We start from the raw sequence: 20,020 nt of genomic DNA, 5'->3' as shown, positions 1-20,020 counted from the left end.
ATATTTTTTTTATTCAACACGTTTTATTGATAGAAAAAACTGATCCAATCGTACCAATAGAAAATAGTAAAAACACAATAGAAAACAACGTTCATTATACTCAATATAAAATCGAATTGAAAACACACAACTCACACCAGTCACTGATATGTGTAACAGTGGCTTCATGTTAAAACACAAACAGACTGTGGGCTCTTGGTAAACAGGCTGTTTTGAAACTTACAGACAGACTGAGCTCAGTCAGAGTCTGAGAGAATGTTCCAGTGCTGTGGATCCTCAGGGATGATTCAGAGTGGTGAAGCGCCTGATTATGAGGTGTCCGTACGTACACAGGCTGAGCACCCGAAACAGACGAAGGCAAGTGGATGAACTAAATAAAAATGTGCTTGTAAAGATGTTGAGGTGTGACCTAAACAGATGGGTAAAATGTAGGCCAGCATTGCCAATACATCAGCAGACTGCTGTCAAAATACTATTAGGAATACTTTGAAATGATTTATCTGTGCTTTTTTGTCTGGCAAAATGTAAACAAATGAGCATCATCCACCTGAAACACCAGGCAGAATCAATAACACCTCAGTATTTCCGAAAATATTTCAAATAGTATTTTGAGCCAGTTATGGATATCAGTGACCCCAGTGAGTGCAGACCTGAGATGTTTGTAAACAAGCATAGAGATACAGGTATGGTGTGTAGGTCATAGTTCAAGGGCCAGGGTTCATTTCTTGGGACTGTAGTGCAGTGGGGAGCCCTGTACGTAGGTGAGGATGGCGCTCTGGAGGAAGCTGGCCCTCTGGGCCTCGTCCTCCCTCATCCTCTGGATCTCAGCGTCTCTCAGGCGCAGCTTCTCACACAGCGACGCAATCTCACTCTCCCTGTCGAGCAGCGCCTCCCGGTGGCTACTGGACAGACCTGCGGCGCAGGAGAGAGGACAGGAAACGACGTCATCAATTGAATCCACTCCGGATATTTCACGAAAAGGCAAACCTTTACAGGACAGAACATGGAAGGGGGAGGGAAAGGAGAGAGGCTGACAGAGAGGTCGCTGACGCGTACCTTTCATCTCTCTCTCCAGGGCGGCGATCTTCTCCTTCAGTCCGCCCTGAGCTGTCCTCTCGGCCTGCAGGTGACCCATGTGCTCCTGAAGCTCCACCCTCACCCTGTTCACCTCCGCCACGCGCTCCTGGTCCTTACCCGACAGCTCCTGCAACACACACACACGCGCACGCACACACACACACATTGAAGTTAAACCCTGCTCTCTCTGTGACTGGTCTTGTGTGTGTATCATATATACAGGAGGACAGGTAACATCATTACTGAGAACAAACTGCCAGCTAGGACATCCTTCTTAAGAAAGTGTGTGTGTGACCTGCTGCAGCTCGTCTATCCGACGGCGCAGGCCGTCCATCTCCAGGCTCTGCTGGCTGTTGCGCGCCTGCAGCTCAGCGATGCTCTGCTTCTGCTGGGTGCAGTGGGACTGGGACTCATCCCTGGACTGACGCAACGCTCGCAACTTGTCCTCCAGAGCACTCACATTCTGCTGCTGCTCAGGGGGAAGACACACACAGAGAGAGCGAGAGCGAGAGCGAGAGCGAGAGAGAGAGAGAGAGAGAGCGCGAGAGCGAGCGAGCGAGCGAGAGAGAGAGAGAGAGAGAGAGAGAGAGAGAGAGAGAGAGAGAGAGAGAGAGAGAGAGAGAGAGAGAGAGAGAGAGTGAAGGGTGAGATAGTATTGTGTTGAATGAATGGTGTAGTATATTGGAAAATAGACTATTTTCATTTGTATATCCCTGTCTCTCACACACACACACAGAATATGTTCACTTCCAGGTGTGTATGGCCTACCTCCTCCAGGCGGATTTGGGAGCGCAACTTCCCCATTTCCTCCTCTGCTTGGGCCCTCTCAGTCACACACGCTGCCTTGGCCCTGCTCAGCTCCTGTACGGGAGCAATACACAAACACATATAAACACACGTGCGCACACACACACACACACACACACACACAAAGTTAATGTAAGTACAAGCTGTACCGCTAACATTAGGGATGTTTGCGTGTGCATGCATGCGTGTGTGCTTATGAACCTCCTCCAGGTGAATGCGCTGTCCCTCCAGCTTGAGGATCCTCTCCTGCAGGCCTCTCTCACTCTCCTCCAGGTGACGATTCACATGGTCCACCTGGGTCACACACGCACGCGCACACAATCCCACGAGTAGTGAGACTTACCACTTATCACTTAACCACTCATCATTAAGAGGACACTATCAGCAGACCTGTGGTCGGTCCATCTCTCTACCTCTTTCTGCCGTAGGCCGTCTATGTCCTCCACAGCCTGCTTGGACCTCTTTCTCTCTAGGTCCAGACGCTCTGGGGGAGGGACAGACGGCAAGTGAGTTAGAGAGAGAGAGTTAGAGAGAGAGAGTTAGAGAGAGAGAGAGAGTTAGAGAGAGAGAGTTAGAGAGAGAGAGAGAGTTAGAGAGAGAGAGTTAGAGAGAGAGAGAGAGAGAGTTAGAGAGAGAGAGTTAGAGAGAGAGAGAGAGTTAGAGAGAGAGAGTTAGAGAGAGAGAGAGAGTTAGAGAGAGAGAGAGAGTTAGAGAGAGAGAGAGGCGAGGAGGTTGTATCTGTGTGTGTGTGTGTGTGTGTGTGTGTGTGTGTGTGTGTGTGTGTGTGTGTGTGAGAGGGGGCGTTACCTTCTGCCTGCGCGAGCCTCAGCTTCAGCTCTGCTGTGCTGTTGGTGAGCTCCTGCTTCAGCTCAAAGATCACATCCTGCTGTGTCTTACACCTCCGCTCCATCTCATCCACCTGGCACACGCACACACAGTTCATAACTTCATTTCTATAAGGCTTATACTGACATTTGTCACACACATTTAAGATGCCCACTTTGATACACAAATCCCACCTTGTTCTTGAGCTGCAGGCTGGTCTCTGACATGTTGTTCATCTCTCTGAGAAGCTTCCCCTCCCGCAGCACGCTGTCCTGTGACACACACACACACACACACACACACACACACACACTGTTATACACCAGTCAATAACTTCCATTCCCTCTTCTCTCTCTGTGGTCCTCTCTCTCCCTCTCTCCCTACCTCCTGCTCCTTCTTTCTCTCCCTGCTCTGTCGTTCCCTCTGGTCGTCCTTCTCACTCTTCAGACGCCCCAGCAGCTCCTGCAGGTTGTGGTTCTTCTGCTCCGACAGAGTCAACGCCGCCTCGGTCATCTGCAGCCTGCACACACACACACGCACACACACAATGGTTATTCAGTCTGTGCGTGAGTTAGTGAGGAGGACTCCTAAAATGAATTTTATAGGCAGGTCCACTTGCTATTACAATTGTAATACTAAATGTGTAAGTGTCCTCTGTAACATTGAGCCCACCATAAGTGGGTCACCCGGGGTCCATAGAGTCCCCTCCTCTCTGCTGCTCTACCTGAGAACTGAGTTAATAATAGTGGCAGACCCGGGACAGGATACAAATGAGATACCTAATATTCTTATAATATAAAAAAAATAAACGTTGAGTGTTGGGAGGTGTGTAGAACAGAATGCAGAGCAGCCTTGGGAGGCTGAAGGGGTGGGGTGGGGGTGGAGGTGGTGGGTGAGGGTGGTGGGGTCTGACACAGACGAACTGGCTGCTTACTTGGCGGTGAGGGAGTTAACGACCGACTTCCTGTCATTCAGGGCTTCCTGTAGCTGGCCCACATGGATGGAGGTGGACCTGTAGGAGGGCAGGATGGAGGAGGGCACATGGCGAAAGTTACAGAGACAGACTGCCTGTCTCTCCCCCAACCCTCTTAGACATCCAGTCCTCCAAGCCCCCCACCCAGACCCAGTTAGACATCCACTCACGCTGACCTGCTGCTGCGGCCCATCTCATCCCTCTGCTTGTCGATGGTCTCCATTAGACTCAGGAACTACAGTGACATCAGCGCTCAGTTAGTATTCCAAACAGCAACTGGGAGACCAGAGTGGTTTGTAAACGAGTTTACCTGTCGGCCCTTCTCCTCCTTCAGGATCTGGATTTCCTTGCTGAGGACCTGGGTTCTGCTACGGCTCTCTCTCAGAGTGGACTGTCTGTCTGAGTTGTGCTCCATGGCCTGTTCTGGAGGGCGGAGACAGGGGGGAATCAGACCCTGGACGGGGAGAGAAATAAGGCATGGAGGGGGGAGGGATACAGCTCTTACCGAGGGCTTTGAGTGTGTCGCTTGGGATGTTGTTCCCAGCCATCTCCAGCTGGACCAGGGTCCGGTTGTGCTGCAGAGCCTCCAGAACCGAGCGACCACCCAGTAGACCGATGTTGTTCCAGCGCAGATCTAGAACCAGGCGGAGAACAGAACCCACCAGAGAGAACCATCACAACCCAACCCTCCTGAGAACACAGTGAAGACCTTCTCCTGCTACGGGGTTTGAGGGTGGAGAAGGACATGAGGAGGGATTGAGACAGGGTGTGCAGTGTTGGCCTCCAGTCTCACCTAGCTCCTGCAGAGTGCTGTTCCTCTTCAGAGCCAGTGAGAGCTCTGAGGCTCCCTGGTGGTTTATCTGGTTATTGCGCAGGTCCAGCTGTGACAGATTGGTGTTGGAGGCAAGGCCCTCGCAGAAAATGGAGAAGGCCTCATCCCACATCCCCAATGCATTCCACTCCAGAACCAGCCTGCACCAAGACACACACACAGTTAAAATAGTCATATGGCAGCTTATGGGGACTGCTCGGTCAACAAGGTGTGTGTTCTGGCACCAAGCCAGCGCCTGACCTGCGCAGCGTCTTGTTTCTCGCCAGAAGCTTCCCCAAAGCCTCGGCACCGGTTGATCTCAAGTTGTTACCCTGGCAACACACACATCATTCTGCATCAACAGACGTTAGCTGTTGTGTGTAGCTACCTACACCCTGACCTTGAAAGTGACTGGTAGTGCCAGAATGGTCTGTGATGTCTTTATCAGTACCTTCAGATCGAGGACCTTAACTGTGGTGTTGGCACACAGCCCATGTAGAAGTAGCTTGGCACCTGGGCATGATAGAGACAAGTGGCAGTAAGATAAGAAGGTATTTAAAGTGTTAGTGATATAGAAAAGCCTCTCAAACCTCAAGATACAGATTTGAAAGACCTATACTCTAAATATGCAGTAAACACGAACCATAAAAAAAATTACTCTTAAAAAGGATAGTGACACACTGCTTATCAACACGTACCTTCCTCGCTGAGCATGCAATCGCTGAGGGCTAGCTCGATAAAGAGTGTGTCCTTCTGGAGGACTCTGCCCAGGACACTACAGGTGTCTGCTGAGAGGCTGTGTCCTCTCAGGTCCAGCCTGGAGCTCTCCAAGGCCCCCCTGGACCCCTGCAGCTGGGCCAGGATGGACTCCTGTGGCTCCACGCCCCCCTCCTTACACACCCGCAGGTAGGTCCTCCTGAAGTCTTCCATTCCAGTTCAGTAGCTGGCACCTCTGCTGTGGCTGGTAGTCGTGGTGGTGGTGGTGGGGGGGGGACTTATACCCTTTAATATGCTTCCCCCTTTTTTCAATTTCCTCTGTGTTTTCTTCCGTCCTTCCGCCTGTCCCTCCTCTAACTCACTCTCTCCCTCCACGGGTCGTCCGTGTTGGCCCCCTCGCTCCTCTCAGACGCTGCTCCTCCTCCTGCCTCCAACTGCACTGGGGAGTGAAGAGTTACAATGGCTGATCGGTGACCTTGATGTCCTCTCAACAGCAAAGGACTTGATTTCAGTATGGATGATAAGTAGCTTTGCATGACAGGCAGCCGACAGCAGCCTCTAAAATATGGTATAAAATATAGTAATTCAATCAAATTTCAAATGTCCTGCTGTCTTGCCCAGTTTACAACCTGCACAATAATATGGTAACTGTGAGAGTCCCACCATTGTTGATTCAGAATAGTAATCAACAGTGAGTAGCCTAATTGCAACCAAACGTCTGATTTTCCTCATCATCAGTGAATGGACTGATTAGGCATACAATACATCATTAGAAAGAGACACGCAGATGCTCATTCACACACATTTCAATCAGTGACGATGGTCCTTGAGCAACTGCCAGTGATATCGCTGATTGGACTTCAGTCCGAGTCCCTGTACATATCCCTGTACATATTGCAATGTATCGTCAAAATCGTTGCGTTAAATATAAACACAGTAGCCCAAGAAGCAAGTAGCTATTCAGACTGGTTATTTTACATTTAACAGCTACTGTCTAAGCTACTTCCCTGCCACACACGCTACAATGGACTGGATGAACTGGTATTGTCCAATACGTTATAACGTACCGTCCACATGGAGAGTAGCTGGGTGTAACTAATTATAGACTTGTTTGTAAACAGTAGGATTTGTTAGCACTACAGTCGTGTACCGAGCTACCAAGTTGCTATCCTTGCACTACTTTGTTAGAATAGTATTCTATTCTATTCTGAATACGCTTAAACCTGGCACAGCGTGTTTGCAAGTTAGGGAATATAATGAAGAGCAAACCTCACCGTGAAGATCACATTTCGATAGCATTCTTCTTTTTTACAACTATCAAACGTTGTTTCGTTGTTGTTGACATGACAGCTGTTGGTCCCTGACAGTTTGCACAAACGTAACCAGGAAGTGAGATGTCTACGTAAAGCATACCACTATGGCATGCCGGTTAGTGTAGTTTATCAAGATTAGGTAAATTGAGTGTAACTGTAGATTTAACTAATCAACTGGCATTGTAAGCTATACAATCAAAAACGGGTCGTTTGCTAATATATATCAAATTAAAATAGTTAAGATTCCGATTTTGATGTATCCAAAATAATTTTTCTTAATGATTTTGTGAACATTTCTGTGTTTGTGTTCTCTCACAGTCAAAGTCAAAATCATATAATGTATATGAGGCTTATATTAAAGTTGCTTAGAACAATGGTTTAGGTCTAGCATTTGAACCTGCCCATAGATCCAGGGTGTATTATGGAAAAATTGAATACCCTAGAGAAGGCATTGCTCCTTGTGGGTCACTTTGGAACAGTTGTTATACTAGGTCTCTACAACACGGACCCACTTTGAAATCATTAACCTAAGCAAAATGCCAAGTGTTTGTGCTAGCATGACTTCCAGAGCAGCTGATATGATGGATGGTCTGCTATCTCTGGTCCTCCAGCAGAGACATGTTGACTCTCTCCCTCTGTACGTCTGCTCAAACCCCTGTGACTGATGAGCCCTTGGTTTGCGGACACAAGCATTCCACAAAGAGCTTTCAGGAGATTGGGATGGTCTCGGCTGAGTGAGAGAGGGAGGAAGGAGGGGAGACGAACAAACCCTTTTGCTGTTTAAACCCAGAGGATGCTGGAGAAGACTCCAGAGGGGTCAGAGTGGCTGGCTGTGGGGAATGGCTGTAGGCTCTCTGTAGGCTGGTGATAAGACCACTGTGTCTGTATGGATGTCCTGGGAGACAACAGGGGTCCATGGGAGGTGTATGAGACAGAGCTACCAAGCAGCAGTTGTTGGTGAGTTTACAATTGCTCTACTAGTTTCATCGAGATAGACTTTGTTATGGATTATCCACATGTTCAATAGAAACACCAGTCCCATTTCAATAATGTTCAATGATTCATGAGAAGAATACTTTAAGGTATGTTAAAATGATTTTTTTGTCTGTTTGAAATTTCATAATCCACATCATCACTCAGTTAGTTGTTTGTGTAATGCATTAACCAATGAGGTTATGCAATAAGTTATTTCACAGAAAGCATCTCAGAAAAGAGTGCCAAGTATAACTTTTGTTCCATTGCAAAGGAATTCTCTCAAAAAAAGTTTTCCCTTCTCCTGAAAAACAAGTTTTGTATTCCAAACTGCACATTTTGCGTGGTGGGACCTGAACCTAACCTGAATATGGTTGTATTTGGAACAGTTTTCCCTGACAGTGAATGGAAGTGTTTCTTCATAGACAAAGACTATCCTGGGAGAGCAACAATAACATATTTTGAGACACAATCCATTGTGAACCCTCTTCCCTGTGTACCCAGACTTATTGTCTCAGTGGCTGCTCCGTATCAATGATTAGTGAGGGAGATGATGGCGAGAACCAGCCAGATGTAAAAGAGTCGCTCAGGCACGCTCTGACTCAACAAGAAGACAGCTCACAATCTCTAGTCATGTGACTGATTGTTCTACTTACTGGTTGCCCTTGGCAACGTGGCCACACAAGGACTGGTTCTCATCAAGTGTGGAGGGACAAAGTGGGGGACATTGTGTCACCCCAGAAACATGCCTTGACCCGAACCTCACCCCTGGGCCCTTCCCCCAAATCCGCATAACTTGCCTTTAAATCTAAACAAAAGGCTTTGTCAAACTTTTACAGTGAGTTGGTGTTTGATTTTCCATGTAATCGTAATCAGAGTTACCACAATAAACTTAGGACGGTGTGATGCTCGAAACAGTGTTAGGCTTGTTGCACTGCTTCTCTCTTGTCACTAGAGAGTGCTGTGTATTCATATTTTTAAACTGCAACCCATGCTCAACCACAGTTCATGTACACATTTTACATAAAGTAAATCCATGCATGAGAAAAATCTTTTGAGCATTAGAATATGTGTTCATCTGTGTCTCACAGTTGCATCTATTTCATTGTCATGTTATTGGTTCATCTCTACACACTCCTCCATCTCTTCTCCACAGTGACCCAGGCTGGAGCATCAGTCCTGAGGAGCAACTGAGTCTGGACCATCTGCTGGTGCTGAAGGAAGCATTTACCTGCTGCACACCCTCAGACAGGAAGCCAGGGGATGGAGGGCACAGCAGAACTGTACAGAGAGAGGAAGGAGGAGGAGGAAGAGGAAGAGGAGGAAGAGGAGCAGAAGGAGACGAGGGGATGACTCTGAAGGAGTTCCGGGATGTTTTGAGCCCTGTGATCGGTTCAGACAGTCAGGCAGGATGGATAGAACAGTTCTACAAGGAGGTAAGGAGAGTCCTCGTTCTGACTTCAGTCACATAGTGTGGTACATCACCCCACAATACAGACCACTCACAGGTAGTAACTGCTTTCAAGGGCTCAATATGCCCTTCATCAAACCCTAACTACTGTGTAGAATATATTAGCCTCCCATCCTGTGAGCTGCGGTGTGTGTGTTTGCTCCAGGTGGACATCACCTGTGTTGGCAGTGTTGCCTGGGGGGATCTGTGTGGCTACCTGCTGCAGCAGGCCAGAGAGAGAGACCTGTCCTCCATCCCCAGAGGGGCCCTGTTGGACACTGAACCCCTCATCACACACTGCTCTCACAACAAGGTGAGTCGACTCGCTCTCTGACTCTGGCTATGTCTCCTTCTCAGTCTCAGTAGATGTCTCTGTTTCGGTCTCTGTTTCATTTGAGCTCTTTCCTTCTATTTCTTCCCTGGAGCTCTCTTTTTCTATCTGTTCTATAATTTGGTGTCTGTCTGTCTGTCTGCCTGTTTCTCACGCCTTCCCCTCTCTGTTTTCCTCCTGCAGCAGGAGCCCACTACCCGTGTGGTGGCTGTCCCCCATCCACCCCCCTTCCGCTACATCAGTGTCAGCAAGGGCGGGCTGCTTACTGTGTGGAACAGCCGCCTACACATCCTCAAGACGCTGGAAGTGAGTGTCAAACAAGGATACATGCACACACATACACACACACACACACCCACTAATGACCTGTTCTATCTAGCTTGTGGGGGACCCAACAGAGGAGGGAGCTAACAGGAGGCGATTCAGAGGATGGACCACCGACGCCGTACACATGCCCAATGTACATAAGGTCGCCATAGCAACTAGCAGCAGGGACATTCACTTTGTTGACGTTTCCACAGCGAGCTGCTTTGAGGAGGTCCACCTGTTTGGTAAGGATGAGGTTTGATGGCTCACAGCTATTTTTATTTTACATTTACATTTAGTCATTTAGCAGACGCTCTTATCCAGAGCGACTTACAGTAAGTACAGGGACATTCCCCCGAGGCAAGTAGGGTGAAGTGCCTTGCCCAAGGACACAACGTCAGTTGGCACGGCCGGGAATCGAACTGGAAACCTTCGGATTACTAGCCCGATTCCCTCACCGCTCAGCCACCTGACTCCCCTATTTTAGTTTGTTGTCCCTTTAAATCATCCACTAATTTCTCCATTCCAATCACAACAGGTTTCCGGAATGTTCCAACTGCTTTGTGCTACTCGTGTGACATCAAGGTAGGAACTTTAACCACTTTCCACATGCCCCTGTCTGCTTCCAACAATCTTATTTTCTACAGCTAATACATGAATAATAATGAGAAAAGGTAATCCAAATCACTTGTGATCAGGAGTTTAGTGATGGGTGACTGAAACCTCTGATGCTGTCCATCTAACGTCTCCCCTCCCTGCTGTTACCCTCCCAGGCTCCAGGGCGGCGCTCTCTGCTCCTGTGGGGGGATGAGAGGGGTGGGGTCCACCTGCTGTGGTTCCTGCTGCCTCTCTCAGGGTTGTTTGAAAGCCCCTTCAGCGAGGCGAACGGACCACAGAAGATCTACATGCAGGTTGGTCTCATCTCCATCACCTGAAGCAGTAAAACGGCACCACATGCCCCTGCCATCACTATATTATACATTATAGACTCCTGCAGTTACAACAATAATTATTTCTCTGTCGTTTATACCATTTGACACATTGCAACCTTCTCCTTTTACCAGGACCTGGGTGACCACAGCCATCTGGTGTCTTATCAGCACCTCCCGTCCATCCACCAGGAACCAATCAACAGAGTCCTTTTTGATCCCCACACAGATCTCATCATGACATCATCCGGAAGTGACGAGTCATCTGTGGTCATCATGGATGCAAGCCTCAAAAGGAATCCCTACATTTGGAACATTATGAAGGTACACACACACACACACACACACACACTAAAGTAGGCACACACATATCAAGACTACAGAATCAGATCTTTAAGGTGGATGGGATGGTAAAACAAAACACCAAAGCAAAGATTAGCGGACGACAGCTGGTGTCAAGAGCTGTATTTGCTGCTGTCCCATAATTATGCGGTGTGAGGTACACTGACGTGCATCACTTCCCTCCGGACACACAGCTGAGACTGACCACAGTTTATGTGTCCTGTGAGATTATGTGACAATCAGTGAGGTCAAGGTTCAAGGCTGCTCTGGAACAATCAAGCTGACAGTGACCCAGGTTGGTTTGACCTGTCAGCTTTTAGCCAATGAGCTCTTGGGTCAAACTTGTATTTCTCAATCAGTCAGGTGGTCAGGATTGTCCACACAGATGTAGTCTAAAAATATGTCTGTAATTTAAGCTCACATGAAGAGGTCAAGTGAACAGATTCAGTTATAGACAAAACAAAACGTCAATGGAGCCAGTCGTCTCAGTCATAACCATTGTATTCCTTAATAAATGAAGCCACATATTCAATGGATGGCCCAACCTGCAACCAATATAATGAAAGCTCACTCAGAAGAACCATGAATGTGGAGAGTGTGTGTCATTCGTCTAGTCGGGCAGAAACAGTGATTAAACTGGGTGGGGGTGTTTTGGAGCTGCTGTTATGCTTGAAGAAAGGGCACATTTTGTGCTCTAATAAACTGTGTTTTTGTTCAGCTTAAACTTAATAGTGGCCTTCACAATTCCTCAGTGCTGACTAATATAATCAGAGTGAAAGTAGGGGTATCTTTAGAGTGTTAGTCAGGCCTCTGTGTGCTAAACAATTGTCATCCACCAAGGGCACCAGAGGCCTGGGATGACAGCTGTTTCTTCCTAAGGGCTTCTCTCTATTCTCTCCCCACTTATCCTCTTGTCTTTCTCACTCTCGCTCACTCATACTCAACCTTTTCATTATTTCACTCTACCTTGCCCTCTACCTTGTCCTGTCTCTTTCTCTCTCTCTCCCCTCTCCCACAGGGTGTGCAGTGTTTCGACTACAGCCGGCCTCTGGGTCTGTTGGTGACCGGTGGGCTGGACCCGGCGGTGCGTTTGTGGAACCGCTTCGTGCCGTCTCGGCCCGTTGCCACGCTGGAGGGTCACGGCACCACGGTGGTGGACCTTGCCTTCTACCAGCCGCTGGCTCAGGTCCTCAGCTACTCCAAAGATGCGGTAGGCTCCTTCAGTGTCAACACATCGATTCATGGCCTGTTATTACTGTAGCTGCTCCAGTGGAATTACTGTACCTGCTGGTCCGCTGTAATGAGACACTCGTACGGTCTGTTTGATTCCCTCCCTCACCCCCCCCCCCATCTCTCCTCTGAAGGAGGTGAGGGTGTGGGACATTTCCTCTCATCGCTGTCTCAGGACCCTGCACCTGCAGTTCCCTTGTTTGCAGCCAGGCCACTCTCCAGAGTATGGAAACTTCCCCTTCCTCTTAGTGACTCCTCCCCTTCCTTCACTGACTCCGCCCCATTTGCTGGTGAGCTGTAAGGACTTCCTGGCTCTGCTGAGGCTGGGAGAGAGAGGGAAAGGAGGCGACATGGAGAGAATTGGAGGAGGGGGATGGAGAGAAGCAGGAGGGGTGAGACAACTCCAGCACACCCCCTTTTCCTGCGCCCTCTATAACCCCACCCTGAGACAGGTGGTAACCGGGAGCAATGACTCAACAGTTTTGGTGTGGGATGTGGCAACTGGGGCGTGGCTTATGACTATTTCCAACGCCCATGGAGAGGAGGAGGTCACTTGCATGGCGTTGGACTCCTCCCACAGACGACTCATCACTGCATCAACCAACGGCACCATCAAGGTACAGACACGCCCCCTCACACCTTTTTCTCAGAGATTTCAGGTTTCCACTGGCAACCAGATAGTGGCTAAAAATAAACATTCATGTGACTTTTAAGTAATCTCAGGAAATGTAAGATATACCAATGTCTCTCCTGTACAGGTGTGGAATCTTCTAAATGGGCACAACTTACATAAACTGGAGCCTGTCACAAGCTCTGAGGTCACTGGGATCATCTGTCTCTATGACAACCAGCTACTCGCTGTGGGGTGGAGCCAGCAAATAGTTCAGTATGACATCACAGGAGCAAAGGTAAGGTCAAAGTTTCAGACATGGATGAAAACATTGCACAGGCATTTTAAATGCTTTCTTTAAATTCACAGATAGTTCAGGGCTGTATGTGTGTGTATATCTCCAAGCATAAATGAATGTGTGTGTGTGTCTGTGTGTGTATGCATGTGTAGGATGTGTGCGTGAAGGCAGACATGTCATGGAAGTCTGGACGTATCCACAAAGCAGACATCCAAGCTTTGGCCCACTGTCCTGCCTTGGGGGTTGTTGCCACGGCAAGCCATGATGGAGAGATCATCGTCTGGGCGATGGACACCCAAAGGCCCCTGGTGCGCCTGCGAAGGAACCCTCAGTCTGGGTGAGAAGAGTGTGTGTGTGTGTGTGTGTGTGTGTGTGTGTGTGAGTGAATCAAATAAAAATGCTCTGTGAATGTTAACTCTAAGGTGTATGCTGACCATGTACAGGGATTAACGAAGTGCCAATTAAATGGAATGTGTGTACATTGTGTGTGTGTGTGTATGTGTCCAGGGTGGCGCCCCCTGTGGAGAATCTGCTGTTCCTGCAGGCCAGGGCTGGAGCCAGACAGTGGAGGAGCACAGCTGTCCTGGTTTCCTCTCAGGATGCCTGGATCTGCTTCTGGAGCATTGCAGGACACACTCACACACAGGGTGAGATCACACACACACAAGGTGCGATCACATACACACACACACACACACACACACACACAAACACAAGGTGAGATCACATGCCCACAGGGTAAGAAAACGGGGAGAATAGAGAGACAAAGTAAAGTAGAAGAATACAGGAAGTTGGACGACAAAAACATCTAGATGAGATCTAGATGATAAAAACAGTGAGGTAAAGATGCAAAGCACGGAGAAATAGGTTAACATAGAGACCAACGCTGGTAAGGATAGAAGCCAGACATTTTCAGCACCTGTATGTTTGAAAAGGATCAGAGAGCAACGTTCTGAGATGGCAGCCTGAAGACCCAGAGGCAGCTGGAGCCCTGGTTCTGGCTGATGTGCAGCTGCATCATTCCTGACAAACCACAGTTATTTCTCCTGCTTCCCCATCTGTGTTTAGTGGTGGAGGATGCATGCACTGAGGCCATATCTGTATGTGTGTGTGTGTGTGTGTGAGTGTGCGAAAGTGTTCATGTTTGTGTGTGTGAAGGAGTGTGTGTCAGTGACTCGCCCGTATGTGTCTGACTGTGAGTGTGTGATTAGTGGTGTGGGTACTGATTGAGACCTAACGATGACAGCTGCGAGGCAGCAAACTGAGATTAGGGAACTGCTTCACAGACACCCCTGGGGAGACGTTTATTTGCATCTCTGATTCCTGATGTCTGTTCTTACCTGCTGGAATAACATCAAGCTACACTGCTCAGTGTATATGAAACCTTCAGCCTATGTGGAACATTTTGTATAATCTCTCTTACTATTTTGTGCTATTCACTGCTAGCCACCATCTATCTTTCTCTCTTATTCTACCTGTCAATATTTGCCTCCGGTCTGTCTGTCGATCTGTCGATCTGTCATTCTCACACCTCTGTCTCTCTCTCTCCCTCTCTCTGTCCCTCTCTCTCTCTCTCTCTCTCTTTCTCCCTCTCCCTCTCTCTCTATCTCTCTCCCTGCAGGGGAGTTTCGTCCCTCAGCCCCAGCAGGGGAGGTGTTGTGTCTGACGTCAGACCAGGACAGCAGCCTGCTGGTGTCTGGAGACAGGAGTGGCTATGTGAAGCTGTGGGACATCTCTCAGTATGCTCTGGCCATCACCCTCCAGGTGTGTTAGCATGTGTCCACGTGTTGGCGGTAATGTTCAGGAGGCACGCATGGGTGTCTCCTGTGATGTGAGACGATGAAAGGTCATCTTAGTTTCTATATCATGTGCTAGCTGTGAATAGACTGTGTGGGAATACCTGCTGTTACGCCTGTCTCTGCAGCCCACCTCGGCCTGCCCCCCTCTGCTGCGGTCTTGGAGGGCCCACCAGGGGGCGCTGGTGAGCCTGGAGCTGCTGCAGGAGGACCCAGACGCCCTATTTCTGCTCACGGCATCAGGAGACGGCTCTGCCCGACTGTGGACCGGGGAGGGGGTGTGTTTGGGGACGTTTGGATTGGATGCACATTGGGACCTCCAGCATCCAGACACCTACCATGGGTTAGAAAATGAAGTAGAAGCTATCATCTTAAGAATGTGTGTGTGTGCTTTTTAGACTTGGTAAATAGCGTTGACAAAGATATCCTGCACCTCTATAAACATTCATCAACCTTAATTGTTGCTCAGGCGAACGGTTGTTGATAGGTTTTACGGTAAGCACAGCTAAGTTAAACCACATGGGTTGGGTTTGGAAAGTATGAAGAGTTTGTCAGTTGGTGTAGACAGTATGTGTGTGTATGTGTGTGTATATGCTATCACCCATGGCGACTAATTTTTGTCCTGGGGATGAGGATGTGGTAAAGATTGTTTCATTCCTTCTCCCATAATGTCAAAACCCAAGACACACACACAGTGACCCATGCCTTACAACCATGAGAGGATGATCAATATTGTGAGGACACAGTGACCACTCAAGCTGGGCAAGGAACTCTACCATGTTAGCCAACTCCACCAATAGTGGCTTACGTGGGTGTGTGCCCTTTCTAGCCTTAAATTGTGAAATGGGTAAATGTGAGCATCTGTGTGTCCACAGTTGTTAGAGATCTCCCTCTCCACAGGAGTTGGCACCAGGAGACCACTGTGACGGAGAAGGGGGATGAGGGGGAGGTGCAGAGTGAAAAGGACCAATCAGGAAGCAATGAGGTCAGAGGTCAGCTCGGTGACCTTGTCAGTCAAGGCCAAACATCACAAGAGGAGGATCAAGGGGAAGGTTAGTACAGTACACTGCTACAAACAGGTGTTCTGGTACATTCTTTCTCTCCCTTTCTCTCTCTATCCCTCTCTCTACCTCACTTTCTTGCTCTCTCTCTCTCTTCTTCTCAGTCTCTTAAAAACACACAAATACACACACGCACACATTGACAGGTGAGTCTGCTGGTTTGTGTGTGTGTGTCTGTGTCTTGGTGAGAATTGGAAATGGCAGGTCATTTAGAAAGGAAGAGGATATGTTCAACCTATAGAGGCCAAACCCTTCCAACCTAATTAAATACAATACCATTGAATAATTCAATTTCCCAGCTTTATGCAGAGGAGACTGGACATTCCTGACATTCTAGAACTCTGGAGCAGAGGTTTGGAACCTTCAGGCAATGTTCCGCTGAGGATACATGGGCCAGGCTTAGAGTGGAGGAGTGTGTGTGTGTGTGGGTGTCTGTGTGTGTGTGAGTGTTTTAGAACATTTCCTACTCTCCTCTCTCGCTGTCTGTCTTATGCTCTGAACCTTCCAAAATAAGCGATTAGCTATGCTCTTTCTCCAGCCGCACCCAGAAGAACACAAACACACATTCTCTCCCCACCTCCAGCCTCCAGCCCTGAGGATTTGGACCAGAGGAACCTAACTGGAGTTGTCAGCACTTCAGAGAACCTTGCTCAGACTCAAAAAACCAAAGTGAGGCTCTCTCCAAAACAGAGACACTCACTGTCTGTATGTATGTCTGTCTGTCTGTCTCTCTCTCTCTCTCTCTCTCTCGCTCTGATTTACACTGTCCCAAATGTGTCAACACGGACCGCAAGAGCACAAACGTTTGTTCAGTGTGGAACATGCAGTGGTTAACATGACCTGAAAGGTCAGCCTTCCCTAGCTCTCTCCCTCCACTCTTTCATCGCTCCCTCCATCCCTCTCCAGGGGTGTGTGTGTCGGGGTGTGTATGGGGACCTCAGGAGGAAGGCGGCCGTGCGCTGGGAGAGGAGACGGGTGTTTGGTGACATTGACGTCAACAAACTCAGCCTGGTGGGAGGGGTGTGCACACCCTACCAAGCTCTTGTGCTGCAGGTGAGGTCATACTGTGTGTGTGTGTGTACCTCACCCTGCCTTTCAAAACCAGACTGACACACCATTGTAGAGGGGACTGCTTCCTGTCTAGCAGCAATCCATATCCTGTCAAAGGAACAAACTGCCCTGCAGTTCCTCAACTGTCTGATAGGAGAGACCTGGTGATGTGTCGGCACAGCCACCATTAAAAGAGCTGTAGATATTCTCCAGCACACACATAGCATGTTAAAGATAGTGTAAGTGTATGCAAAATAGTTAGAATGTCACCCATGGAGGAGAATATCGGTCACATTCTGACCGATATATTTTATGGGTTGTGGCCATGCTTATGTCATGTTCTGAGGACCGTCTACAGCCCTTTCATTTGAACACGTTAACAGTCAGAAACATGGCTCACTAAGACAGGATCCACACTGAAGGAGGTGAACAGCACGGCTCCACTGGCTCTCAGGGAAATGTGGCAGCAGCTCCATTCCATAGCCAGGCCGTGGCCCTCCAGGAAGCGGGATGGATGGAGGGATAATGAAAGAGAGGAGGAAAGTAGGAGAAGTCTAGCTGTTCTCGTACAGGCAGCTTTGATCAGAGAACAATCTTTTTTCAGACTATTTCCCATCTCCATAGTGATGCTTTCTGAATGCTGTTTATCTTTCTTCTCCTTTATTTCCTCTCTTTCTCTGTTTCTGCGAGTGTGTATGTGTTGCTCAGATATGTCTTGATGGCTTGGGGTCTAACCTTGACAGTGAACAGCACCTGAAAGTTATTAGAGGGATGGCGAGACTGAAAGAGTCTTCAGGAAGTTATTTGAAGAAAGAATTTCAGAAATGTCTGTCAAAATGTCAGGTAGAAATTCTTCAGCTGCTGCACCTCATGTTGCTGTCTCTGGTTCTCTGTCTGGCCTTCTCCTCTTTCTTTACCCTCCTCCCTCTCATCCTCTGTTCCTCCTCCCTCTCCTTCATCCTCCCCCCCTATCCAGGACTACCAGGAAGTCCCCTTGACAGAGGATCTACCCATAAGTCCCTGGATGCAGTGTCACAGTCCCAGGTCTCCCAGTGAGGCGGGGCTTAGCTCCCTGCAGCTGTCAATCACCAGTTCAGACCAAGAACCCGAAACAGCAACCTGACCAGCCAGTAGGGGTGGGCGTAACAGAGGACTCTGCGTGCAGTATGGGAGTGTGTGTGTGCACTTGCAGTTGTGAGGTCTGTTTTTAGATGTCTGCTCCTCTCTGGTCCCTAGCTTTGGAAGGAATGTTGCAGGAATTTCCCTAGTCTCTACCACACAGCTCACCATGCCAAGGTGCCTAGAAATGTAGGTGCTGTAAACTGTACAGCCATGGTATTTAATAAAGATGATGTGTTTGTAATTTTTTTAAATCTTATGTCCAGTTTGAGTGATAGCTCAAGTTTTCTGTGGATACACGATTTGTATTGTGAATGTGGGTGTGTTTGTGTGTGTTCGTAAGTGTGTGCATGCGTGTGTAAGTATATGAGTGTGTGTGTGTTGGAGTGTGACTTTTGATGTCTGAATGGCATGCTTTTTTTCTACAGTAAACGATTGCTATGACGCCAGGGTGGGGGTGGATACAGCCTGGCCCATTGTGGCGTTGGCATGGTGACAGGTGGTAATGCTATACTGGTCTGAACTGTTGGCAGCAGCTTCTCTTCCTTCTCAGATCATCCCAGGACAAATGTGTGTTGCTTAGTCTCTTCTATCTCTTATTCCCTCTGTCCATCTTTCTCTTCCTCTCTTTTTTTGTCTTCTTTAACCCTTGTGTTATCTTCGGGTCATTCTGACCCATCAGTCATTGTGACCCACCGTCGTATTGCGACATCTTTACCGCATACAAAAACAAAGTGAAGCATTTTCTTTTAACCGTTGGGCTGTCTCAGACCCCCCACATTGCAAATGTTAAAAGAAAATTATTTGTATTTGTTTTTGTATTGGGTAAAATTGGGTAAACACAACGATGGTTCATTATGAACCTTTGGGTCATGTGACCCGAAAGCAGCACGAGGGTTAATCTCTCTCTTTCTCTGATTCTCTTTCTCTCTCACTCAAGCTGTCTTTGTCAGTCAAGCTGTCTCCCTTTTCTCTCTCTCACCTATTCTTTCTCTCCCCCACCCCCCTCCTCTCCAGTCTGTAATTCACACCTTGCCTGACTCGTTCTGATTCTCATGACATCGATGTGTCACATGACAACACAGCGAGGCAGGTATCTGCCGGGGGTCAGGTTATCCGACTGACAGCAGTCAGAGGCAGTGAAACAGAACGACGGGATCTGATGACATTTGTCCCCCGTCCATCCCTGTGTCACTGCATGGCATTGCTGCTCTCTGGTCTGATGCATGTCACCCATGACCTTTTCATTCCCGAGTCATCTTCGTCCCTGTCACTCTGCAAGCATGTCCTTATCACCACTCGACGCTGCTTCTCTAATCTTGTTGTTCTCGTAAGACAAATCTGGTTCCACACTCTTCACGGCTCTGTTGTTCTGTCTTATTCAGTTTCTCCGGGTTGGTGGTGTGTGTTTGTCCTCACGATGCCCTGTGCTCAAAGCTGGGGGTTATGTTCAGATTAGTTTGGGCTTTTGTGGGGGAAGAGGGACAAAACTGTCTCCCTGAAGGAGCGGAGGAGGAGCGGAGGAGAAGCAGAGCAGCGTGGAGCTGTGGGTGTTTCACAGGGATGAACCGTAACTGACACACAGCTGGAGCTGCACAGAAACGGCAGCCTTCGAGCCCTGTGCATAGATCTCTGCCTGAAGTAATGACGCACATTCAAATACGTCTGCGAAAGCAGTTGGGGTTGTTTCATAGTCAGGTTCGAAATTTGGATGATGTTGATCGGTGATTCTCGATTTCTGAGTCATGCTCTGTGATGGCTAGCTGTGATAGTTTAGACTGCTCTTCATTCTCAATAAAGTGTATGATATACAGGACATTCATCTATGACAGGGGTACTCAATTAGAAACCCAAAGGGTCCACTCACCAAATTTCCATTCAATCCAGGGTCAGGAACAGTGATGGTTTATTTTTCTGGCCCTTACCTCAGAGTTCTGGGGGTAATTGTGTTCAAATTGTCTATGCTTTGTGTCATAGTGACGTTTCTATGGAAGTGACATAAT

At 48.3% G+C, this 20,020-nt stretch overlaps 2 protein-coding genes across 5 annotated transcripts; one reads left to right on the top strand and one right to left on the bottom strand.

The window, feature by feature from the left end:
• Positions 1-12: 12 nt before the first annotated feature.
• On the bottom strand, positions 13-6,619 carry lrrc45 (leucine rich repeat containing 45). Of its 3 annotated transcripts, none has more exons than XM_062475079.1 (18): positions 6,485-6,619; positions 5,192-5,644; positions 4,945-5,006; positions 4,755-4,825; positions 4,476-4,654; positions 4,188-4,316; positions 3,993-4,105; positions 3,853-3,917; positions 3,644-3,721; positions 3,094-3,229; positions 2,904-2,981; positions 2,692-2,803; positions 2,298-2,368; positions 2,086-2,178; positions 1,846-1,938; positions 1,373-1,546; positions 1,057-1,204; positions 13-912 (listed from the first exon to the last, which is right to left on the bottom strand). In XM_062475079.1, exons 2-18 carry the CDS (start codon positions 5,421-5,423, stop codon positions 719-721), a joined length of 2,028 nt encoding a protein of 675 aa, XP_062331063.1. In that variant the 5' UTR covers positions 5,424-5,644; positions 6,485-6,619; the 3' UTR covers positions 13-718. The 3 variants fall into 3 exon arrangements, with proteins under 3 accessions (XP_062331063.1, XP_062331062.1, XP_062331064.1); XM_062475078.1 differs by having other exon boundaries at positions 5,192-5,649; positions 6,485-6,588; XM_062475080.1 differs by having other exon boundaries at positions 3,859-3,917; positions 5,192-5,649; positions 6,485-6,588.
• A 663-nt stretch (positions 6,620-7,282) lies between these two features.
• On the top strand, positions 7,283-18,245 carry LOC134031454 (WD repeat-containing protein on Y chromosome). 2 transcript variants are annotated; one of them, XM_062475077.1, is made up of 19 exons: positions 7,283-7,480; positions 8,652-8,931; positions 9,112-9,258; positions 9,460-9,582; positions 9,656-9,827; positions 10,121-10,167; positions 10,356-10,493; positions 10,647-10,835; positions 11,872-12,063; positions 12,218-12,700; positions 12,842-12,991; positions 13,144-13,328; positions 13,499-13,638; positions 14,613-14,755; positions 14,916-15,130; positions 15,688-15,839; positions 16,432-16,517; positions 16,755-16,901; positions 17,875-18,245. In XM_062475077.1, the coding sequence occupies exons 1-19, from the start codon at positions 7,410-7,412 to the stop codon at positions 18,019-18,021; spliced, it is 3,207 nt and encodes a 1,068-aa protein (XP_062331061.1). In that variant the 5' UTR covers positions 7,283-7,409; the 3' UTR covers positions 18,022-18,245. The 2 variants fall into 2 exon arrangements, with proteins under 2 accessions (XP_062331061.1, XP_062331060.1); XM_062475076.1 differs by having other exon boundaries at positions 16,387-16,517.
• Positions 18,246-20,020: the final 1,775 nt, after the last annotated feature.

This window comes from Osmerus eperlanus, chromosome 12, assembly GCF_963692335.1.
Source record: "Osmerus eperlanus chromosome 12, fOsmEpe2.1, whole genome shotgun sequence".
In the NCBI taxonomy this organism is placed as follows: Eukaryota; Metazoa; Chordata; class Actinopteri; order Osmeriformes; family Osmeridae; genus Osmerus; species Osmerus eperlanus.
Note: the sequence above shows the minus strand (reverse complement) of the source record. Positions and strands in the feature narration are given on the sequence as shown.

Excerpts from the sequence above, each read along its gene's own strand:
- lrrc45 (XM_062475079.1), bottom strand. The coding sequence starts at position 5,423 with ATGGAAGACTTCAGGAGGACCTACCTGCGGGTGTGTAAGGAGGGGGGC. Across the intron at positions 5,007-5,191 it reads TTGCATGCTCAGCGAGGAAG|GTGCCAAGCTACTTCTACAT; the intron begins GTACGTGTTGAT and ends TATCATGCCCAG. Across the intron at positions 2,179-2,297 it reads ACGGCCTACGGCAGAAAGAG|GTGGACCATGTGAATCGTCA; the intron begins GTAGAGAGATGG and ends TGTGTGACCCAG.
- LOC134031454 (XM_062475076.1), top strand. The coding sequence starts at position 7,410 with ATGGATGTCCTGGGAGACAACAGGGGTCCATGGGAGGTGTATGAGACA. Across the intron at positions 10,168-10,355 it reads GCTACTCGTGTGACATCAAG|GCTCCAGGGCGGCGCTCTCT; the intron begins GTAGGAACTTTA and ends TTACCCTCCCAG. Across the intron at positions 12,701-12,841 it reads CAACCAACGGCACCATCAAG|GTGTGGAATCTTCTAAATGG; the intron begins GTACAGACACGC and ends TCTCCTGTACAG.